Below are 24,261 nucleotides of genomic sequence, written 5' to 3' on the forward strand. Positions count from 1 at the left end.
CTCTATGGCATAAAATTCTTACTGAACATAATTTTTAGTAAAAATATTACAGATCATTATAAAATAGCATAATAAAAAATTTGCCTTTATTTTATTAATTGGATATTTGATATAATACTTTCCTTTTTTACAACTTCATAGCGATTTTTTTAAGCTCCTTTGGTTACTAGCCTTTATTAGATAGCGCGAAAGCAAAGGTGTGCGCGTGACGTCACTTTATTTATGTGTAGAAGCCACCGGTGAGTGAAATTAACACTGCCGCAGAGAATCGCACCTAGGAAAGCTATACTATCAGATCTTTTCTAAAAGTCAATTGCGTGAGCGATCAGAAACCTTGATTGCAAATAATGGTTTCCGTCTAGATTTCCGCCTGCCACGTCACAATCAACCCTCATGTCAGAAAAGAAAGAAGGCTGAAAGGCTTCCTTAATGTGCAGTGTTATTATCACAATGGATGTCCGATGGCGCGTCTTGTTCCTCATTCTGTTACTCTGCCAGTGCGGGTTCACTAACCCCACCGATAACATAAACAATGGAACATTGAGCTCAAAGCCGAAGAAACTGTCCCCGACAGTTGTCATCGCTGTACTGGTGCGCAACAAGGCCATCACTTTACCGCACTTCCTCACCGCCTTGGAGAATCTAAATTACCCAAAGGAGAGAATGTCTTTGTGGTTTGTAACCATGCGATATTTGTATTCGATCTGAAAAATTAAAACCTTGTTTTCAAAATTTCAGGATCAGGAGTGATCACAATGAAGACAACACCCTTAAGATTTTGAGACTGTGGCTAAGTTCGGTAGAGAGGCTGTACCACTCCATAAACACTGAGCTGCGCTCCTCGAACCCCAAAAGGTTCATTGATGAGTCAAGTCCAACGCAATGGTCCCCTTTGAGATTTGACCACCTGATAAAATTAAAGGAAGAGGCGTTGGCCTATGCAAGACACGCTTGGGCAGATTTCATTTGGGTATATTATATATATTTTTTTAATTTGACCTTCAAATTGAATTGGATAATAATGCAGCTTAGGAATATTTAAAAATATCACATTTTGATGCCTTACATACAGTTTTTAGATGCTGACGTCATTTTGACAAACATGGATACCCTGAAGGACATGGTGGCACGAGACTTGACTGTTTCCTCTCCAATGCTACGCTCAGATGGACTCTATTCCAACTTCTGGTGTGGCATGACCAAATCGTTTTATTACAAGCGGACTGAGGACTACAAACCCATTTTGCAACTTGAGAGAACAGGCTGTTTTGAAGTGCCAATGGTGCACACGGCGGTTTTAATCAACCTGAGGCACAAAGCCTCTCAGAACCTCACTTTTGTTGCAAGCAAAGTCCCCTACTATTCGGGCCCTAAGGATGACATCATTACTTTTGCCCTTGCTGCCAAACACTTTGGTAATAGAATTGAAAAATTCAATAATTATTCTGATTTGCTGTTGTTCTAGGCGTTCCTCTTCACATCTGCAATGAAGCCTTTTATGGTTATTTCACGCTGCCATTGGAAGAAAACCAGTCTCTCATTTTCGATGAGGCGCAACTAGTCAACATAAGATTGGAAGCCATAGGTAAAGCAAGATCTTTGTTTTTAGAAATGTTGAAAAGCCGTGTAAATTACAAACTTGAAATTAGTAATAAATTAATCAGCAATTCACCCATCACCTGATATTAAACAGAGTCAATTTCACATTAAAATCGAGTTCTATTCTACTTTGAAAACAGAGATCAACGAGGAAACCATAGGGTTCTTTATTTTTTGCTTCTTAAATGGTTGTAGAGAAGAAACTGCTTTCCTGTAGAATGTTTTGAGTCCTGCTGCTGCAAAAGTTACAAAAGAGGGCGTTTATGATGAAATGAGTTGAACATCACAGGAAAAGAGTTTGTTTTTTCTTCCTCTCCCTTTCTTACCTTATGTTGGTAATACCATGTCCCTGCAAATAATGGTTCTGGAGGGAATATTTTTTATTTCATTATTTTGCTTTAGAAAATTGATGCTCTTCCGATCTATGTATTTACACTGTCTGTCTTTGAAAAATGAAAAGACTTTTTTAATTTTTATAAAAAAATGTTTAGAAGGTGTATTGGTGTGTTTCTAGTGGATCACGGGGATTTGGTGCTAAGTGAGCTCATGGCCCCGTTTGCCCCGCCGCCTGAAAGAGACACTCTGGGTCTGGACAAAATTTTCATGATAAACCTGAAACGACGACCAGATAGGAGATTGAAAATGATGCAGTGTTTCAACCAGCTTGGCATTGAAGCAATCAGCGTTGAGGCAGTGGACGGTCGGTGAGTTATCGATTTTCCTTTTGTAACACCAAAATTTGCATCTAAATTGGCATTATCGATCTAATTATTCTTTCCTTTAAACACCTTAAAATTTTTGTTTTTCCTGAGTGGATTATTTCGGATTTCCCAGCTTTTATCAATTATGCTCTATCTGCTCTTGTTTAGCGCTTACAATATCTGGAAAGTGTATGCTTCATTAGGGCAAAATAAGTTAACTTCATGAGCGTTTCGTTCAATATTATTTCTTTTTATTTTCAACTAGCGCTTAATTAATACATTCGCATTTAAGGACTTGATTTAAGCAGGTAAACAAATTTGGAAAATCATAAATACATGAAGTTGTGCTTCTTTTTTAATTCAAAACAGTTCCAGCTAGCGTAGAAATCATATCAACCCATGGAAATTAAATACAAAATTCAAATTTACTTGAAGAGTTTAGTTGATTTTATCTTACAGTGCTATTGTTTCAATAATAATTGCTATTTGAAATTCAGTGAAGTGATGGTTTTCAATATGAAATATTATATCCCACTATCTCTTACCCTGAGAGCCTCACATTCAATTATGTTTTATGCACTTTTAAACATTTGGTATGCAACAATATTTTCAAAAGGTAAAAATTTTCAACAAATCGCGATCATCGTTATATTTGGCAAGCAGGGCCTTCCAAATATCAAGGAAGACACACAAGTTTGGGTAATAGACATAAGATAAGTCAATGGATCTGGATCCTAGTTATTTGATTGTTGGTCAATTGTGGAATTTTCTTTTATTGTCTCTGTTAATCATACCAAAATATATATCCCCGAATTTGATCCAACAATCAAAATGAACTGAAGATTATAGGAATGATATTGCAAAAGTCTGGAAAATCCTTGTTGCCAATGCATATACTTATCCCTTAGGACTTACAATTAGGACTCAGTTGTTGTAGCCAAAATTGACCTAAGTAGTATACTGTAATTGTTTTTAGAAAAGTGGCAGCAAAGTTAGCATGCTTTTGAAATGGCAAAGACTTGTCTCCCTACTTTCAGCCTGATTTAATTTCAAAACAAAGAGTTTACCCAAAAAATATCATTCACTGTTGAATAGATCTTGATGAGAGGAATCGAAATATGACAAGAAAATGTATCAAACACTCTATATTGGAGAAAATTTTGATTTTTTTCTATAGCAAGGTCCTTTTTTGTTTATTGCAAATTGTAGAACAAATTTTATCAACAGCTTATTGCATCAAACAATTCAAATAATTTTCAATTGTTGCCCTGTATTAATCCACTTTTCAATCAAAAAACAAGACCTTGCTTCAGAAAAAATTCAACATTTTCAAAATTTCTCCAAAATTTACTTCGCATGACCACACTTTCTTGGCAGATTTCAATTACTTTCGTCGAGATCTGTCCAGCAGCGTATAAAACCTTTTATGGAAACTCTTTGTTGTGAAATAAAATAGGATATCAAGGAAGGAGACCGTCCTCACCATTTGAAAAGCCTGCTAACTTTGCTGTCACTTTTCTCATAAATCTACAGTGCTACTTAAGTCAATTTTGGCCTCGACTGAATCCTACGGGATCAGTGAGTTCATGCATTGGTAACAAGCATTTTCCAGTCCTTGGCAGTATCAATCCTCTTTAAAACTATTTACTTACATAATATGAAATACATATTTATGCATTATCTCGCATTCTCACATATATATGTAAACATCGATCGATCGATGGAATCGTCACCAGTTTGTCATGTCTTGACTGAAAGTGACGGGTGTGTTGTGACACTTTGATGATAGTGACAGCTATGAAGTGGAGAAAAGTGTGCGTTTTACAGGAAAGAAATGTTAAAATGAAAAAGGAAACCGATTTGCTGGTATATTCGGGTATAACTTTGCAGTCCATTTTTTCGCCAAGAGATATTAAATTCCTATTGTAAATATTCTGCGAAGAATTTTGAAAAGGTTTTTGGTCCTGAAGCGGCATAATATCAACCTGCGAGCGCTCTACTGTAGATAGACAAAAGTCCTTTTTTTAATTAAAAAGTGCTTCAAGTTCAGAATTTTTTACTCTCATTGTCAGAATCCTTTTGCGTCTGCATGTAGCAGGCATAGGAATGATTTGAACCGACACAGCGGACGTGAAAACTTGGGAAATGAATCCTGCATAGGGCGTGCGTTTAATTTGGTATGAAGTCTTGCGTGGTACCTTTTTGGCCTTGTCAACACATTGCGCATTTTGCTTTACATGGTGCTTTTAGTTTCATTTTAAAATTCTCACAACAAAAGCAGTCCAACATAGACAACATATATAATTGAACGGGAATTTAGAGCGCACAATTAAGGGGCTTCAACTTAGAAAGAAAAGCCGCTTGCGAAAATTGTTTTCAAATGCAGGCTTCGTCGCGGCATCCAACGTTTGGCCTTTTGAAACTAAAAGTTTTAGTACGTATGTACCGTGCTTTGTTTGTGTCAACAAACAAAAATCTGACGTGAATTGTCAGCAATAAAAAGCATGACACATTTTTCGACAGCTTGATAATGCGCTGCAAAATTCGCTTGGTTTATGCATAGACCGGTAATGTATGTCGACCGGGAATGGCTTGCAGCTTTCACGAACAATTTGATCCTCATTAGAGATGCTAGTCGCGCTAACAAACAAGGGGAGAATTCGTTTCGGTGGATCGCAATTTAATTAGGGTTTGTGCGTCTTCCAACGCAGCGACCACACCCTGCTCTAATCTTCTCGAGAGCGCACAAAAAGCTGCTGATGGGGTTCATTTTCTTAATTAACTCACTGTCTGTCACTGCCACCGGGAAAGGATCAGGTTAGGATTGATCGTGAATCGGCTCATAGCTTTAACAGTTGTTTGTTGAAATTTCTCCACTTTCCGTCACCTCCTCTTTAAATGCTGAATTCCTTTTCAATCGATTGATATTGAAACAAACCACTGTTGTTTCTTTTCGAAATAAATCTATCTTTCGCAGTAGACAGAGTCATGAGAGTAAGTTAGGCTGCTCAGTGCGTCGTTAACAATCTTTCTGGGCGTATTTGATATTGCTTCCACGTCACTGAGAAGTAATCAACGGCTCCACGTCTCTATCCCCTTACGTGCTCAACTAGCCAGTGCGTGCGTCAGGTAAGAACTGATTGTCGCAAGGTGGTCTGAAGCGACAAATGGCTCGCACTGTGATAGATGCGTCCCACCTACAACAGGGAAATTTTCTGACGGTAAATAAAAATCAGACGATACGCTTGAACGATTTATTGTTGTGACAAAACAGGGAGGTTTACATTTTGCAACTGAATTAAAAAAAATGAGCTTGGTCAACGCTGCATATTAACAGCGCAAATGATGATTACCTTTAAACGAAATAAGGTGAAAATCTTATTTTTTTTTCATTCCACAACGCTGCGTTGACGAGAAAATTATTGATTTCGTTTTGGTGGCACTGGTTAAAATGAAGCCTATCAACCATTATTCGAGATTTGAGAGAGAGAGGATAAACATCTATGCGTCATGACGTTAAAAACTTACTTCCTCTATAATGAATGGCTTGTTTGAAAAAAAAAACTGATTGTGAGTTGAATCAAATTAAATTTTATTTTACTGATTTTGCGGCAGTAAAAACAAGTCGCCTGATTTTGCCCAAAACAAACACCCTACTGAGGCGAGCGTAAATTGCACAAAAAAATTGTTTCCTCTTTGTCTCTAGTCGTTTGAATATTGAACCAAACATATTTATACGTTGAACGTTTGTAGAGAAAAATCCAGACAAAAAACATTCACCATTAATTTCTTGATATTTTCAATGTATGACAAAAACAGTCTAAATGTTAACCAACTGGTAATTACTTTGTTGTCTTTTTTGTGAGGCTCAAAAGAATCATCAAAATCTCAATCGCTCACGTCCCAGAGGAAATGATAATCTGTAAGACTCTTTTCTGATGTTTTCGGTTGGCAGAAAAAATTAATTGTTTTTGGAAGAAAGCACTCGAATACTTACGGTTTGCTAAGCAGGTTCATCCCGTCCTATTCACGTAGGAGTTTACACAGTTAACCTCTTGCTGCCAAAAACATTTTGCAGCCAAGACCAAACAGCACAGAGTAAGCACACGCGCAGAGAAAAATTTATAATCCAAGCGCTGTACCTGAAATACATTCTTTGTGGTACATTTTTTACATATATCTAAACAAAAGAGTCTCTGATACCCATTTTAAGAGTTTTAATGTCTAGTGTGACAACTGATTTCAACTCCAAGAGTATTAATTTTGGCACTCCACGAATGACATGTTTTAGGTAAAACCAGTTTCGCCGCTCTAAAACACAGTAAATTGTTTAACTTCCATCTAATTTCTATTTAGCAAAATACGTTTGGCTCTTTGGATGCCATCAACGTTAAAAGAGATCAAATATTAGAAGGACATCTTCGTCGGTCCCCACTAGGGTCCTAGACACCACTCCGATTTCACACGTTTTTTTTTTTTTAAATAATCCCTATATTTTTTTAATATTTTGGCTTAACATAGAAGCGTCACATTTATAACAGCAGATCAAGACATCGTAATTTATTAATAGTTTAACGATGAACAGCATTGAAAACCACAATACAGCGATAAAGGAAACCTGATGAACGTGAAATGAAATAACAGAGGGTAAACTATTTTCTAAATTGCCGTGCTTGATACAGTACCTCAGTCAGAGCATTTCAAACAATATAAATGCTATGAAACTTCAATTTACCATTGATTTTTTCCGGCTGCGTTTCGTTTGGAACACATGTGAGAACATTTTCGGCTCAAGTTCGATTTTCACTCAATTCCAAAAGTCTTAATCAAGCTGCATCAGAGCATGCGAGTTACACAATGGAACTATTGTTATCGTCGGTAGACCTGAAGGTCGACTTGCTCGGCACAATGGTCGTGGCGCGGCCGGAGCTGCTCGGCGCCAATTTGGTGCTGCCAAAGCTGCCGTTTGTGGCGAGCGCGATGCGTTCGGGCGCGCGGCGCGACGCGTACGTCGAGACGCGCTGCTGCGACAGCTCGCTGCTGGGCCTGGTCGAGTCGCTGTCGGCGCCACCGCACGCGCTCTGACGCATCTTGCGCAGCGCAAGCTTGATCTCGTGCATGCGTGCTGCGTAGATGATGGGGTCGACCAGCGTCTTCAGAATGTATAGGAAGTTGATGGTGGTGTAGATGTACAGCATTGTGACGCGGCTGGCCGTGTCAAAGTGGTACACGCAGTCGGCGCACACGAGACAAAAGACCAGCACGGCCGGCATCCAGCCTACCACGTACGTGCCCATGATCATTACCGTTGTCTTCACCGCTTTCACGCTCCGTGCCAGCTGATTCGAGTTCTGGAAACGACGCCGGCTTGCCTGTAATTGAGTAAAAATTGTCTCTTGAGAATCGTGAAATTGATCGGAAAGCAGTTTTTGACTTTTGGTTTGCGTCCTACTTTTGCGCAAATGGGATTGGGAGCAGCTATGTGTTTCATTTTTGTGCCCAAAAGCTTTTTGGTGGATTTTTTTCAATTTGTACAGACTACAAGTCCCATAGGCGATAGCTTTTTGAAACGGACGCGTGCGGCTGAAAGTATATAATTTGATAAATATGAATGGACTGGAGGGCTGGAAGCCAATTTTTCACTCTCACTTTTCACCTTTCACGCCCTTTTGTCCAAGTGGCGCAGCCAATAAATTCATGCTAGCATTATAATTTAAAGGGAATTCATCATTTTTATTTAAAACTTCCTCCTTTAATATTTCATTCTGACAAATTTCGGCCTCGTAGTAGAGCTCTATTTCATGGGAAAACACAACTGGGTCCAACATCAGCCAACACCAGAATTCTGTGCACTACTGTGAAGCCGAAACTTTTCGGAATGAAATATTAAAGGAAGAAGTTTCAAAACAACAAGGACGCATGTAGGCCGTTTTTAATTATAATAAATATAGGACAACCAACCTCGAGTGTCGAGATTCTCATTAAAATTCATTTCTCAATTCAATTGCAAATATGCACAGGCTCTAGCTCAAGTTTGAGCGGTAACTGTGGAGACTCGAGTGATAAAGAAATATTATTTTAAAACAGCATATTCTATTAATAATTAAGTTCCAATTTGCAAGTGGAAATGAGTCTTTTTGTTGACAAATGTTCATTTGATGTACAAAGCGGTCGTCATTATTGATGCTTCATCAACGAAAGGTCAATCCTGTTTCCCGTCCAAACCAAATGTTGAATTAGTCGTATTAACCGAATTAGCATTCATGGAACAGGATTGTAAATCTAACAAACAGGCCAGCAATCATGATAATGAATCAATCCGTAAATTGGCCCCCAAGGAAAGAATAGACAGTATACATGGTATCGACTTGAGGGTATTGGACTTCATTGTTGACCATTTTTTATTTTACACAATAATTATAAAATAAATATTTCATAAAATAAAATATTCTAGATTTTGTTATTTCTCTGTTTCAACCAGATATAGTTTGTTAAGTCTCTGTCGTATTCTGTCATTTATAATAGCCGCGGTCTCTTTGTTTCATGCAAAATCGATTTTTCTCGTAAGTAAGTTTGCAAACAAAAATCGTTCAACACACAAGTGTCGCCATGCGGTTGTAACTCCTAATTAACATGATCCAAACAAACAACCAATAATTTTATTTTAAATGAATTTCGTCGGAATAGCTCATGAATGCCCGACTTTAAAAAAAAATGTTTCGTTCCTACTTGCCTGGTGTCGTCTGACGATGATAAAAATGTGGCAGTAGATGGCACCCATTATGAGCAGCGGCGTGAAGAACATGGAGAAGACGACGTATCGAAACTTCTTGTAGAGGATGAAGGTGTAGGCGCAGTGCGGAGAGCGGAAGCCCATGTCTGGCATCGAGCTGAAGTAGATGAAGAAGAAAGCGATCGGCAGCACCCAGAGCAGCAAGATCACCACCGAGGTGGTGCGCGGCGTCATGGTGGACGCGTAGTGCAGTGGGCGCAGGATGCCGATGTAGTGGTTGACGGCCAGCGCCGTCAGGTGTGCGATGGACGAGATGATGCCGCCGAGACGGAAGGCCTCGAGCGCCAGTGCGTAGCAGATGACGTTATCGCCCAGCGACACCCGAAAGCCGACCGGCAACAGGCTGTTGATGACCAGCCCGACGGCGACCACGAGCGACGCGTACGCGTCAGCCATCGCCAAGCTAATCGAGATGGAGATGGTGGGTGACAGCGGCCGCCGGATCCACCGCGACGACGCCACAATCACCGAGTTGACGATGAAAGTGACCAGGCAGAGAAACAGCATCGGCGGGATGGTGTACAGGTAGAACGTTCGGATGAACGCCTCTGGGATGGTCGCCTCTGATTTTGAGCTGTGCGGATCGTCGGGCCATGTGGTGTTCACGGTCAGAGGGTCGACGCTCGCATTCGCCTCCTCCGCCATTCTTGGTATCCTGCGGCAGATCGGGTTTCGTTATTAGCTCAGATTGTTGATACAATCGCGGCTTCCTGTCAATCGCAGCTCGAGATAAATAGAAAGTCTCCAAAAGACTGTTCACATCCTATATGGTCTATCTTTTCGTCTGAAAAATAATCAGGTATAGCCTTGGGGAAATGCTTTTGTGTCTTAAAAATAAGCGAAATATGCGATGTACCAGCACGCATTGGATGAAGAGGAATGCTTAATTCCTGTTTTAGAAATGCAGAAAAATTACAGATTTGACTATTTTCTGACTGGAATAAAATATTCACTGAAAACTATATCAATATTTAAAGTGATTCCAATTTCAAGGTTCTAATAATAATCAAATAAGAGATTTATTACTCTGCAATTTGTTGATGTCCTAGAAAAGTTAACATTATCTTAAGCGGTAGTCCATGTTAAGTTGTAAATCAAATTTTAACTTAAATATCAACCAATCTATAATTATTATTTTTAGCATATACGGCGAATATGTAAGCTGAAACAACATCTTGATTATTCAGTCTCTTAATGGCGCCCCCCAAATGTGTAAATTTATCGTGTTTAAAAGTACCTAGTAAACTTACTATATATATCATGTGCAAAAATCGGTCGCTCGTGGCGGTGGCGGAACGCACACACTGGAAAGTGCTTCAACTTGTCTCTCAAACGAGAAGAAGCGCTCGTGATAGCGGGGCACATGTTGTGATAAAACACAGACCTTCCCTTTTGGTTTTATTCATTAAGAGCCCTCTGGCGTGGGCGGCGACCTGTTGTTGTTACATAATTCTTATCAGATTTACTGGCACGCTCGCTGCATTATTTTTCGCCGGCACATCGTTTCATTGCGCTCGGAACTGTTTGCTCAGTCAAGCGAATTCGAAAAAGAGCCCCCTTGTAGCAAGATGCACTTTTCCACTGTATCGAACAATTCCATTAGGTTTGTTATCGATTCACTCTTGAAATGCTGTGCCGCAGAGTAAACTTGTTTTAGAGGATCTTTTGTCAGCTGTGTAGGCGGCGCCTTCAAGGTTCATATTTATCTAAAGGAAAATGTTTTGTTTCGATAATTCTCAATTCTGTTTATTTCACCATAACAGTTCAAAACTTTTAAACATGATGTCACTAAAATCACACTATTGGAGAAATTTAGATGATGGGTGATTGACAATAACTTAATACCAAAAATACCAAAATCTTAGTCTCATATAGTCCCATTTTCCTCTAATCAGTAGCACAGACTGATTCTCTCGCACTGTCAGTGAGCAATTGATCATCCGATAATCAGATCTTTCTGGAAATTCAGTAACACCTTCTCTTTGGCAGAGTAGTTAAATGTCTTCATTAAACTAATTACACGCAAGTTAAGCTTGCAAATGAGAATAGCGTGCGGAGCAGCGATGAATAATCCCCCCTCGCACCAACGGCAATTTGGCATCACTCAAAGGGAGCAGACATCCTTTAATGCTACATAATAATTTTCGAATTTTCTGCCTCCTGATTGGCGAGAGACTAAAGACTTAAAAGACTGACAGCAACTCCATGTGACAGTATTCATCCAATTTGTCTATAGTATTTTTTTTCTTATAAAACACAGTATATATGCCATTTTTGCGTTTATAATGGGTTCCTTGAATTCTGTTTCATGACCCCGCCTACTGGCGCTTTTGAAAAATTTATTGAATGTCGTCCCGAGAGCATTAACTTCAACTAACTATAGACGAAATCCTTTGGGAAACTTCAAAATTATATTATATGTTGCTCTTTGCCCCTTTGTCATTTACGTATTAGTATGTTGCTAGCTCAAGGGGATGTAAAAAGTATTCAAAGTATTAAAAATTAAATCAGACACATATTTTCGACATGCGTTCATTTCTCAAACTAAAATAAACACGTTCCTGGCTATTCTATCTGATTACGATCTACATTCCGGAATGGAATTTTAATATTAGTGCGTTTTTAAACGTTTAATTTTTTTAGATAATTAAAAAAACATGCGGGAAACCTTTAACATTAGATGGGTGTTTAGCGTAAAACTTTCACAGTTAAAATGCAGACCGTTTTACCCTCACACCGATCAGACGTGAAAATTCGGGGCGTTTATTTTGCCAGCTGTCAAGTTTCGAGATTTATGGCAAGCGATTAATGCGTTTTACTGCGCCGCTAGCGCTTGTAATATCATATCAAACGATGACAGATCGGCCGGATGTATTCCACCGAATTGATTGAGCTCATTTCAACCCTCAACTTTTTGCCAAGGTTTAGCGCATTATTTCCTTGAGCTCTGAACCGGCAAATTGAAATAATTTCCAATGCGAAAGAGCAGATCCTAGGTAGTCCAGATTGAATTTTGCATCAGGATCGATATTCAACGTTATAAGGAGCTTACAAGTGTTTTCTACTGATTATATGAAAAAATAAAAAAGCAACTCTTTTTTATGTTCGCTCGATCAGTGGAAAATAGCGCTGTCGCGGCAAGAGTGAAAGATATAATCTGCATCACCACTAATAATGTTGGATACACCTGTTCCAGTTAGATCACCGAAGTTAAGCAACATGCGTGTAGTCAGTAGATGGATGGGTGACCGCCTGGAAAGTCTCCCTGCCGACTATATTAAAGCTCTAGGCCAACTCGCTACTTGTTGGTTTGCACCTTTCCAGCATGCGTGATTAGGCATCACGGGATGAATGTCTGTCGTTCCAATAAAGTACTCTGTGCGGAGGGTCCCTGTGCGGCCTAGCTGGTGCGCCCACGTTATCCGTTCGCGGTGTTATTGGGACCCAGGTCTGAATTGACATGTTCATCCTACTGTTTGGCATACTACAATTTTAATCGGATACTAATGAGTTCCTTGCCGCCAGATTGTTTTGACTGCAAATAGAATTGTAGTTTCCGATTAGTGTTTGGTAGGTTCTGCCATCAGTTAGAAAATTTTTTCCCGCTTTGACCGGATGACGCGCTTTCCATTACCGAAAATAGAGCTGAATGGTCCCATTAGCGGAACTCTCTCCTCGCGAAAATGTCGAATATCCCGCACGCTACAGGTCGGGCAAAGAAGCAACATTTCGACGCTCGGTTTATAATTCTCCGGAATGCCGAGAGTTTATTTGCATCTCTCAGTTTAAACAAAGTTTCATCTCGTCTTTTTGGCCTCTTATTTGTGAAAAGAAAAGAGATAAAATGAGCAGCGCTCTCCAAACAAACTTAAACACTCCAAATCGACTTCGCCTAGCCAGCAAAAAAGCTCTTTTGACCGAAAACTAAAATTCGATCTCTTCGTTTTTTTTTTAATCTTGATTGAAATTTTTAAAAAGAATCAATTTTGCGAAAATATAACTTAATTCGTCCCACTTAATATGCATGGGAAGTATATTAAAAGGGTCATGAAATGTGGCAAATCAAATCATACCGTTTCATTTCCGAGATTAGTATTATTATCTTTCTACTTCCAAATAAACTGAATATGAGAAATTCTTTCGAGAAGTTTGGAGGAAAAAATCATTAAACACCACGCAACATTCAATGGGGCTAAATTGCGTCGGTATATAGAAAAAGTATCTCTAAATTCGCTATTTTGTTTCCTGAATTAAAACTTTTTCCCTCTGATTACCATATTGTTATGCTAATAATTTCTTACATTTTACAACTTGATTCCACTTAGCTGATATTGTAAACCAAAAAGGTTTAATGGAAAACACCCCGGCGTGTTGTTTCGGATCGAGGATCACAGCCAACAAATTCTTTGATCTTGAAGTACTCACTCACCTGCTTGGGGAGTCAGATCTGTATCCTTTAGCTGTGCGGAATTTTCCCCGTGGGCACAAAGAGCAGTGGGTCGACTGAGAGCTCGCGAGGGTGAATTCGGCCTGAGAGGCGGCGCGCACGCGCTTCCAATGCGGCACCCTTCATTCTTCTGCCGAGCAAATTGGTCCACTCGGCACGACGCGAAACTCGGGATCGGCGAAAAAAATTAGTGTGCCTCTTGTCAGCCGACAATCGTCTATTTACTGCCTTGTGGGGCTGTTCACCCGAAGTCCGGATGTGTCGCCGCGTCCGACTTCAAAGCTGAAAACTAAATAAACACAATTATTTGTTTCTCTCCATATCTGCGAGTGACACTCGCCGTCCCTCCTCGTCCCCGCTTTCGCGCCGTTTATAACTGCTGCTCCTGGGACAACTGACAAACGAGGAAAACTCAACTGGAAATGTTTCACTATACTTCAATGAATCCGTCCTTTGAGCAAAAATTTCTTTACAGTGCACGTTCATCTTTCAATATTGTTTTTCATGCTCATTTCTGCTTCGTTTCACTTTTTCTAAATCAATGTGACTTCAAAGAGCATGCAAATTATCAAGAATACACAAAATTTTAAATAAAAATGTTTCTTTTGTTCTGTGTAAACATAATTTACGTGTGGATGTAAAAAAGTAAAAATAGATCAGAATAAGGTTTGGAGGGTTTTATTATTTTTTTTGCTGCTTGTTCTGTTATAATTCAAACAAAACTGATACGCGCTAACTTCAAGCGTTTTATACAGCAAAATGAAGTTGCAATGTGATATTTTGAACACGTTGAACACGTAGTTTTTAGTAAAGACAAGTTTTACGTTGGATTCTGCATACATTTTTAGACTTTCCAGAGTTTCCACCAAAGCGTAGAAATCGTATAGCATTTATATTTCCATAAAACCAGCCCGTTGGCTCGCATTTTTAAGGCATTCTCAGGAGTGTCAAAGCAATGGGAGGTATTTGAGTAGGTCGGAGATCTAATACTGGCTACCCAACGTCAGACATGGCAAAAAGTGGTTAGTTTAGTGACTCGAAATGCTCAAATTGCTCAACGGGTTGGGAGGCGCACCGTCGCCGACTCGCTACTTGCTGGTTTGCACCTTTCCAACATGCGTGATTTGGCTTCACGGGACGAATGTCTAGCGTTTCAATGCAGTCCTCGGTGCGGAGGCAAGTGGCCCTTCAGATGGCTGGGTCCCTGTGCGGCCTGGTGCGCCCATGTTATCCGTTCGCGGTGTTATTGGGACCTGGGTTTCAGCATTCGTGCCAGTGCAGTGCGCGCCCTTCCCGGTCCGAGAGAACAGGGATAAAAAGAGCAAAAACAAAAAAATAAATATATTTTTGAAATGGTGCCTTGCTTCCTGACGAATTTATTTAGTTTCAGCACATTTTTTCTAAACGCGGACTAATTAGTGGGCTTAATCCCTTTGCATGTTGCTCCCAACCGCCCACTAAAGCACGATTAAATGGGCGTTTCCAGCTTATCAGGCAGCAAATCGAGCTAAATTATTTAACGCGCGATTGGGAATTGTATAAAGGCTGCTCCCGCAAGGAAAAAAAGTGGAATTAGAGGCTCCAAATTCTGTTTGAACGTGTTTGCGTTTGACATCGAAAACATGGCTATTCCCAAATTTGCGCAACCCGACTCTTTTAGCCCACTTACACAGGACACCCAAGGATAGAGCTAAAGGAACACTGTCGTATTTTCACCTTTCTTGTGATTTTGGTTGGTTTTCTTAAATATTCGGTTTGCTGTGTTTTCCCCGATTTTTAATTTTGCATTCGCTCTAGAATGACGTAATCAGATGTTTTCAGTCACATTCAATTATTGAAAAACTTTTAATTTTGCAATTTTATTAATTTGAAGTCATCTCAATACCTAAAAAAGCAATGAACAAATATTGCACTCGGCGAAATATATAATAAATATAATATAATTCAGCTTCGCGTGCGGGAAAAAGGTCATTCTTGCCTTTGAACTGGAGGCGTTGTTTTATTCCTGTATTATGGAGAGCGTGATAATTTCTGAGTGTATTTTCGCGCTGTTGAGCTCAGCAGGCAATTCAATTAGCCCTCGAAACTTACGCATCCGCGGTGAGCTACCCTTACGGACGAGGAATTCCACCGAATTCATGCAGCAACAGATGTAATCTAAGGTGAATATAACGCCTGACTTACTGAGCATCGCGCGTCATGATAAAATTGGAAGGAATGTGATACACCACCAAACAATGAGATGAATGAACACACCCCTTCAACCAGTTACTTCTACCTCAATGCTTTTCTGGATGGCTTCATTTAAGGACATGTCGCTTGTTAATGATTTATTTTAAACGCCTCCTCTTTCTTGTCTGCCATTTTCACTGCTATTTTGTACGGGATAAAAAACAGGGGAGCTCAAAACTTAAAATGTGAACGTTGATGGCTATTCTCAAATATCCCCTGAAAACTTTGAATAGTCCGGCATTCAACATAAATCATTTTATTTTTCGGAGTATTTAACAGCAATTCCGATATTTGTGACGGTTGAGTGGTCTTAATGGATTAAAAAAGGGAATTGAAAAGCGTCAGTGTTTGCTCATTTGAGGTTTTTAAAAACACACAGCATAGATTAATATTGATTTACGTGTTCTCAGCGGCTGTAACAGCAACGCTCTCAGTTAAATCCCTTGCCTCTCTTTTAAGCTCCATCTCTGCAAGTTAACGAATTTACCGAGTTGGAATATATTCGATTTTGAAATTATTTTTGGAAGGATTTGGTTTGCTCCACTTTTGAGCTCTCAAAGAAGAGCTTTAATTAGCTAATTAGTGTTGTGTTCTCCGTTTTCGCTTATTTAAACCAATGCTGCACAGACAGATCTCTCTAATTTATTCCGCTTAATCTCAACAAAAACAAAAACGGCCAGCGTTTGTTTTCACTATCTTTTTGTAATGTCACCCAAATTAAGGCTGCAGGTGGAACAAATCCGCTTTTGGCAAAAACCTCTTAAAATTTACGCTCGGATTGCAGCAGGAAAACCAGATCGGAACGGGAGTTCTCCGTTAATTTAAACACGAAATTGAAGTTTGCACCTTCTCGGTGCTACGGTTTGATGAGTCTTTGATTAAGTTTTTTTTTAAAGAAATGATCCAAGATGGTCTGTATAATTTTCCTTTGTATTTTTGGTATTTTTCATTGTACTGCGAGTATACATGAATACCTTCATTTCCTTCTCCTTTCTCCTCTTTTCCTTTGTCATGTTCCAGAAATGGACAGAAAATTCGAACCGTTCTATTCATGCATGGCTGGACAGAATAAGACGGTCGCGAATCCCAAATTTAAAGTTATTGAACAAAAACATCTGCGATTGTCTGCTCTGCCTGCACGTGGAGTTTACAGCCCGCGTGGCTTACCTGCCCACCCAGTTGCCTACACATAGAGGAGCAAAGCCCTAACTTGAGCTTATTACGACCTGAACATTTCCTTTTGGCGTGACAGCTTTCACTGCTGCTTCAGAATAAATTTGATATATTAACTCAATTCGTCCCTGTAAAGCATTTCGCAGTCAATATAGTTACATTACGATTTAATTACTGTATCTCGGAATCGTTGTTATTGAGGCTAATCAAAAAGGACAAAACACAAAGTAAAGCATCCCCCCCCTTTTATTCCACTATATTTACGACCATTCCAAAAAACAATTTTTGATGAATATGACGCACAAATAATCTAATAAATGTATTATAATACATTCTAATACATTTATTACTAAAGTGAATTTAAATTTAATATACTATGATTCAGGAATTTTGGGAAAAAACATCAAAGAAAGACAATATTTTACTTCTTCTTTTTCCATGAGAATTTTTTTTTGATCAACATTGTACATTTGATTTCAGCCAACTTAACGAGTCGCTGCTCGAGTCCATGGGAATCCGCATGTTGCCTAATTATGAGGACCCCTACCACAAACGGTGAGTGTTTGTTAACGCATGATTTACGGGAATAACAGCCCGCAGTTACGATTGATTGCGAGCTTATTCTGCAAACTAGCTTGCAGAACAGAATAATATTTATCTTACTGTTTGGTACCCATCGTTTGCTGTTGCTGACAGTAGAAGTAAAATTGGGAAATTCGCTGTTTCAATAACATGAATTAGTAAAAACATTTACATCTAGTATAAATATGATTTCCTCGCAATTTGTTTTGTGTTTCATGTATATTTTCAACTTCTATTGAACAAATTGTTGCTATTTAAGTTTTGTGGTCGCTTGAGGATCGTTTTGTACTCAAGTTTTCCAATAAATGCACACATAAAGGAACCCTTGAAGCGAATTCCTGCAAAATGGCTCAACCCCTCGTATACCAGTTGAATTCCATTAAACTCCTCAAACAATGTCTTTCAGGCCTCTAACGATGGGAGAGATAGGCTGCTTCTTGAGTCACTATAAAGTATGGCAAAAGGTACGTCACCTCAATTTTATTCACACACTAAGTTGTTGTTTGTGCTATTTTCGTTTTGGAGCACTACAAACTAATTTAGGCAATTTGTTTACATTTAATATTGGACGTTTGTGACGCACCTTTCATAATATAGGGCTTTACTAAATGTTGAATTTGATTTTCAGCTGTATATTACTTCTAAAACTCACTAAGGCTTGAGATACATTTTAGCCCCCACAAACTTGAACATTAATTTTACGCTCGGATTAAATCAGTTTCAAGGCAAAGGCAGTCAAATTTTATTTATCATCTAGGATTTAAATGCTACCCCTGGCATTTTTTGTTTTCGTTTTGAATTTACTATCGGCATTCTAATTTGTTTAAATATTGCCTCTCTGTTATATCAACAACTCCCTGTTATTTTGTTAGGTTGTAGAAGACAATTTGGGACAAGTGTTAGTGCTTGAGGACGACATCAGATTTGAGAACTTCTTCCGCTCCAAACTGACTCACTTGATGGCAGAGCTAAGCAGCCTAGACTTCTCTTGGGACCTTGTGTGAGTTTTGTCCATATGTTGCTGCATTTTCTCGATAATGAGCAATGAATCTTTTTTATTTTGGCAGATACGTCGGCCGCAAAAAGCTGCAGAGTGAGGATGAACCACCGGTGCAGACCTCAAAGAATTTGGTCTGGGTTGGCTACTCTTACTGGACCCTCGGCTATTTGCTCAGCCAGAGCGGCGCCCGCAAACTGCTCGCGGCGCAGCCTTTATCAAAGTTGCTGCCCGTTGACGAATATCTGCCGATCATGTTCGACAGGCATCCTGAGTGAGTACTAAATGAGAAGATGATTTGTGAAAGATGTTTCATGTTGTTTGGAAACCCTTAGCTTTGACTCCATTTAAATTAGTAAGAAAATCATTGATTTTATTTCATAATCTTAATATATGCATAATTTTCCCCCATTTTTCTCAATTTTTCCCCCATTTTTCTCAATTTTCCCCCCATTTTTAATTTGACTTGCGGTTGTACACAGCGTCATAATTTCGTGAGTAAATTTACCGTCAGATAATATCACAACAATTTGGATGTAGCATAGAGTTTCCTCAAAAGCTACCGTTGCTGCTTTGAAACTGAACCGACTTTCCTCATATTATGTCTTTGTGCTTTGTAGAGCCGTTCTCTAACATAGTTTAGCCTTTCATTGGACGAAACGTTGCTGGAGATTTCATCAATCGCGAAGCCACGTAACGTAAAGTGCCGCTCTCTCGAGCTTGGCAGTAAATCTCATTACAGTTTGGCCTTTTGCAACCTGAATCTGCTGCACTTCCTCATCAATTTTGGGATGAGGGCTGTAATGAGGGCAGCCCGCGATGATTCATAGTCGGTGTGGAAAATAGCGCCTGGACCGATTTGTGTCACTGGCAACAGTACGTACGGTGAGAGCTTGCTTTTTGGCCGATTAATCTCCTTGATGTACCCTCGCATCTTGTTCATTATGGCCGTTCGTGTTTGACTAGTTAGACACGTTTGACTTTCTCATCCAAGATTGGAGTAGGGCTCTGCCCGTAACGCAACCCTCAAACAATACGCAATGGAAGTGGAAGGCTAACATTTTCTCAATGTGAAATCTCGCCTTTGAAGAGGGATGAAATATGTGGGTATTAGAGATTGGTTTATTCTGATTGGCGGGCGAGCCAACTCTGCTCATTCCTATTTGTTTAAATCAATAATAAATTAAACACAAAACGTGTATTTTTGTAAGGAGGTTTTAAAAAATCTCATTTGAATGAATTAAACCTCACGGATATTTAGATTATTATTCAGACAGATCGTACTTATTGAGAAACAGGAACTGTGACGTGGCATTTGACTCAAAATAGGAATCACTTCTGAGGGCAGATTTTGTCAGGATTTGTGAACCAAATACCGTAAATGTTTTCTACAATTATACTTTCTCACTTGACCTCAAATTTGGGATTGTGTTCAGAGAACCAAAATCATAAGGCTGAAAGTGGTGTTTGTAGAAGACCAATAACCCAAATTCGGATGTGGAATGGTTGAGCCCACTTTGACCATTTTTCTACGATTTTGCATAAGTCCGAATAGAATTCATTCATAAAACCGAAAAATTATGAGTTAATTCTACTCATCTGTATCAATTTGGTGTTTGAAACGTTCAAAATGTGTCAATTAATTATTGTTCTAACAATTTTGGGCACAAAATAATGCCAAATGCCGAGTCAGTATTACAGGACGAGACCGTTTAATCTTTTTTTCGTATAAAAAACCGACAAAAGTCAAGAATGCTTAGAAAATATCCACTTTCCAATTGAGTAGCTCCTTTGATCATTTTGTCACAAAGCAAATTCTTGATGTTTTGTGCCTGGAGATTCGTCTTCCTGTGCTTAAAGCCAAAAGCAGGAGAGAGCAGCATTTTTTCTCTCTATTTTCGTTATTTATGTTGGCCTTAAATGCTCTGTCCTGGATATTGAATCAATTTGATAAACAAGAAGCCGCCCAAAGCCGTATGCAAAATTTAGTTTACCTCGTTTCTATTTTCGAATAATTGAAGAGGCCTTTTGGGTTACAGATTTAAATGGAAGGAGCACTTCGAGCCGCGTGACTTGGTTGCGTTGTCTGCGCAGCCCCTGCTATTATACCCCACGCACTACACCGGCGAGCCGGGCTACATCAGCGACACCGAGGACTCGTCTCGCATCCCGACGGCCCCGCAATCGCCCCGTGACGATTTGTGAGCAACAAATGTGACGGAAATATCGCGTTGCTCGGCTGGTGTAACTTCTCTAATCTGACAGGATAATTTTATTCCGTTTATTTCAAAATATGCAATCAGCTTATTTTATTTGGCTGAAAGTGCCGCAGTTTATCGTATTGGAATGCAGAAAGCGTAAAAAATAGTTTTTAGTTGAACTTGTTCGATTTCGCATTTCTTATAGTCATTTATGTTCAGTCAACCGTATTGATTATTTTATACATGTCTTTTATTGTTACTTGTAATTATTCGTCAAGGAAATTGAAGTTACGCCACTTTTTCGCCTTTTTCCCATTTTGTTGCCACTCGAGCTATGCATTATCGCCGCTCGTTGCCAATTAACAGCGCTTAGTCGCTGGTGTCATTTAAGTCGGCGCCGCGTCAATTACAGCGCCGATCCCACAGCTGTTTGATCTGAATGACGCATTCATCCCGATGTACTCTTGCGCCGACTCGTGTTTGCGTGTTTAATACTGGCTCGCTCGCTTTTATTGACTGATTTATGACTCCCCTTTGATTATTGACCTGCCGTAAAGAGGGATTGTCTATTTTACAACTCCATTCGACAGCTCTTCCAGACCCTGAAAACTGACGTTTTCTCTCATTTTGGCAACCGATATTATGAGCGGTTTTTCATTCATAAATCTGGTCGGTATATCGAAATCAGCAGTCCATGACGAATGTTTTTCCTAATTTACAGTTCATTTTTTTAACACTAAGCTCGAATTGAAATTTTGATTCGCTGTAGTGGCTTTGATTTTAATCGTCAAAGTTGGACATAGATTAGAAAATACTCCAATTTAATCATATTAATGTTTATAAATGATAAAATCATAACCCTTATAATTATTTAAAATCCCGTGGCGAGGTCTCTTTTCTTTTTCTCTCTTTGACTTAGCATTCATGGAGGGTTAATCCCTAAAATTAATTCCATTCTGTGAGCAACGGCTCACAGTCCCCAATCAAAGGCGCAAGTTATGCAAGCCGCAAGTCTCTGAGCAATTTGTTGTTCATCCCTCGCCTGCGGTCACCTCGCATACAAATGTGTGACCCATAGACGAATCTTTCCAACCAGGACACCGGCAATATTCGATTTTGGGGTCGGGATGATCAGCAAGTCAAATTAAACAGGAATTCCAAAAGCAGCATCAAACAAGAATTAAAATTCTTACTGAATAAACTAAAGTAAGATCCTAGTCAAAGTGTTGAGAGAAACTTTTCGCAAAGAAGAGCAACTCTCACTAAAATATGCATTTATTTATGATGTACAATAATCGCAGACGCAGACAGTCGTACCAAGGTCTTCCAAGGTCTTTTCGTGCCATAAAATTTGATCGCACTGGCGGCCGTTCTCGCGGATTAATGAGAGCCATTAGCCTTTAGCTGTGCGAGAAACTGAATGAGCCATTAGCTTAACTCGGCGCAAAAATTTATTTTCACATTCCTGCCGCCGTTAATTCATGTGCCATCATCGTTCTCCTAGAATGACTTTTATCTCAGCTCTCTTCTTAATCAAAAATCGAAATGTACACTTCCACTGATGTTGATTAAGAACTAATAAAGCTTTATTACTGCATGAAGTACTTATTTTTTATCGTGAACCATGAAAACGAGCCATTTCTTCTCGAGCTAAAAAGTGACAAGAGTTGTTGTTTATTACACTGACGAATTGATGGGTATATATATGATATTACAATCTCATTAGGTAATATCAATAAAGGTTTAGCGCATAATATTGTTAAAGTAGAGCTTTTTAAAAATTAAGAACATTTGTCATTTTAGACTTTTTCAAGTAATTCATTGAGTTTATTGTTTGTGAAATTTAGCAACAGTAAATCTCTATGAAATCAGGACCGAGAAGAACAGATGAACTACCCCAAAATTAAACAAGATGAATTATTTTTTGCTTGATTTCGATCCCTCTTGTCGTTCGGTGTGCAAATAATGAGCTAAACTTCCCTTCTGATCAAATAAATATTGATTTTCAATTAGGAGACAGTGCTCGCCGCTTGATTAGCGTGCAAACTATCGAGCAGAAAAGTGAAATGGCAACCTAGAGAAATTTATAGTTGCATTGTGGGCTATAGCCATTGTTAAAACAAGTTTTCAAGCTTTTTTTGTCAATTGTCAGTGAAAGTGACCGAACGTAATATTTAAGTTTGTGTTCACGTTAAATTTGTGCGATTAATCGCTTTCCCTATAGTTCCCACCTTTGTTTGATTTTCATATATTATGAACGTTTTTTATTTTAAGTATATCAATAGCAGTTTTTCAAAAAGGTGTTTTTAACAAGATACTTGAGACCATTTTGATCAGTCATCCCAATATTTGAGTTATGCTCTTTGCTCAAACCCCAATAGTCTCTCCTCGCTCACGGCAACATCATTCATTTTACGAATTAAAGCTTGACTAAATTTGCATCAGTAATCGTTCTTTAATTTGCTCCATTGTCAGCGTTAAAATTGGTTAAACTTCCAAATTCCCACGAGCGCTTCACCGACTTTGCCTTATTGTCCTTTGAACTTCTCTAACTCAATTGAAAATTTTCGTTTCGGCCAATTACGGATTCTAGAATAATTTTGAACCACTTTTCTGTGACGCATGTGGAAGGGTGAGAGAACGGAGATAGACTGAGAGCGTTTAAAATTTATTTTTGCTCGACACACTTGAGGAATAATTTAACGTGACAAACGCTGATATTTCTACAGTGAATACGTAATTGCTTTGATCCGTTTACAACGCAAGATAACAATTAAACGCGGTCTTGATCGCCTTTTATTCTCCCTTGAACTTAATGAGTTCAAAGCCCTCTTTTTTCTTCGTTTTTCCAATTCTTGTTCGTTTACAATAAACCGTCCTCGTAGCTACATTTTTCAAGCTCTGCGCCCTCAGATTTTCTGTCAATTATTAATGATGCGGTGAGCTGCCGTCCTTTCGCCTTTCTGCCCTAACAAGGAAACTTTTTGACACAGCGCTCTTTAAAAATGTCTTAAAGCGAGCTTTTAAAAGCAGCCTTTTTGACTGTCACATCTAATTGAGCACAAGCAAATTAAATTTGCCCCGAAGCGGTGAAATATGAAAACAAACAACATCCACTCATTCTGGGAAAGCATCGCTATTTGAATTTTTCAGCGTAAACACAATCATCAAAAGAAATAACGCAACTCAACCAGAGCTTTTGGATTTCCTCCCTCAACGAGACAAGCGTCTTTTGATGTTTTAAATCTTAAGTCGACAGCAAGAAAAAAATAATTTTAAGCTTCAATGCAGAAATAGTTGACAGCTCCTGATAACAAGCAAGTGTTTTGTTTTTTATTTAAGCATATGAAGCAAACTATGTATTTGTGATCTTTTGTGTAATAGCTAGCCCATATCGGCTTTACTATCTCCTAATGAGTAATGTCCTAACATGTTGTAAGTCAGGAGTGGTTCCCCTTCTCACTTTTTACTACCCTTAAATTGACAAGTCATATTATATGATATTAATCGTGTTTAATAAGTGAGAATAAACATCA

At 39.0% G+C, this 24,261-nt stretch overlaps 2 protein-coding genes across 2 annotated transcripts; one reads left to right on the plus strand and one right to left on the minus strand.

The window, feature by feature from the left end:
• Nucleotides 1-196: 196 nt before the first annotated feature.
• LOC135938867 (glycosyltransferase 25 family member) lies at nt 197-22,322 on the plus strand. The gene is made up of 10 exons (XM_065482872.1): nt 197-674; nt 739-970; nt 1,073-1,415; nt 1,466-1,585; nt 2,114-2,303; nt 17,426-17,500; nt 17,934-17,991; nt 18,400-18,527; nt 18,595-18,798; nt 20,564-22,322. Exons 1-10 carry the CDS (start codon nt 430-432, stop codon nt 20,727-20,729), a joined length of 1,761 nt encoding a protein of 586 aa, XP_065338944.1. The 5' UTR covers nt 197-429; the 3' UTR covers nt 20,730-22,322.
• LOC135938868 (melanocortin receptor 5-like) lies at nt 5,528-13,969 on the minus strand. The gene is made up of 3 exons (XM_065482873.1): nt 13,523-13,969; nt 9,034-9,748; nt 5,528-7,672 (listed from the first exon to the last, which is right to left on the minus strand). The coding sequence occupies exons 2-3, from the start codon at nt 9,736-9,738 to the stop codon at nt 7,151-7,153; spliced, it is 1,227 nt and encodes a 408-aa protein (XP_065338945.1). The 5' UTR covers nt 9,739-9,748; nt 13,523-13,969; the 3' UTR covers nt 5,528-7,150.
• Nucleotides 22,323-24,261: the final 1,939 nt, after the last annotated feature.

The sequence above is a fragment of the Cloeon dipterum genome, chromosome 3, assembly GCF_949628265.1.
Source record: "Cloeon dipterum chromosome 3, ieCloDipt1.1, whole genome shotgun sequence".
In the NCBI taxonomy this organism is placed as follows: domain Eukaryota; kingdom Metazoa; phylum Arthropoda; class Insecta; order Ephemeroptera; family Baetidae; genus Cloeon; species Cloeon dipterum.

Coding starts and splice junctions, on each gene's coding strand:
- LOC135938867 (XM_065482872.1), top strand. CDS start 430: ATGTGCAGTGTTATTATCACAATGGATGTCCGATGGCGCGTCTTGTTC. Junction 675..738: donor AAGGAGAGAATGTCTTTGTG/GTTTGTAACCAT, acceptor TCAAAATTTCAG/GATCAGGAGTGATCACAATG. Junction 2,304..17,425: donor GTTGAGGCAGTGGACGGTCG/GTGAGTTATCGA, acceptor ATTTGATTTCAG/CCAACTTAACGAGTCGCTGC.
- LOC135938868 (XM_065482873.1), bottom strand. CDS start 9,738: ATGGCGGAGGAGGCGAATGCGAGCGTCGACCCTCTGACCGTGAACACC. Junction 7,673..9,033: donor TCATCGTCAGACGACACCAG/GCAAGTAGGAAC, acceptor ACTCAATTACAG/GCAAGCCGGCGTCGTTTCCA.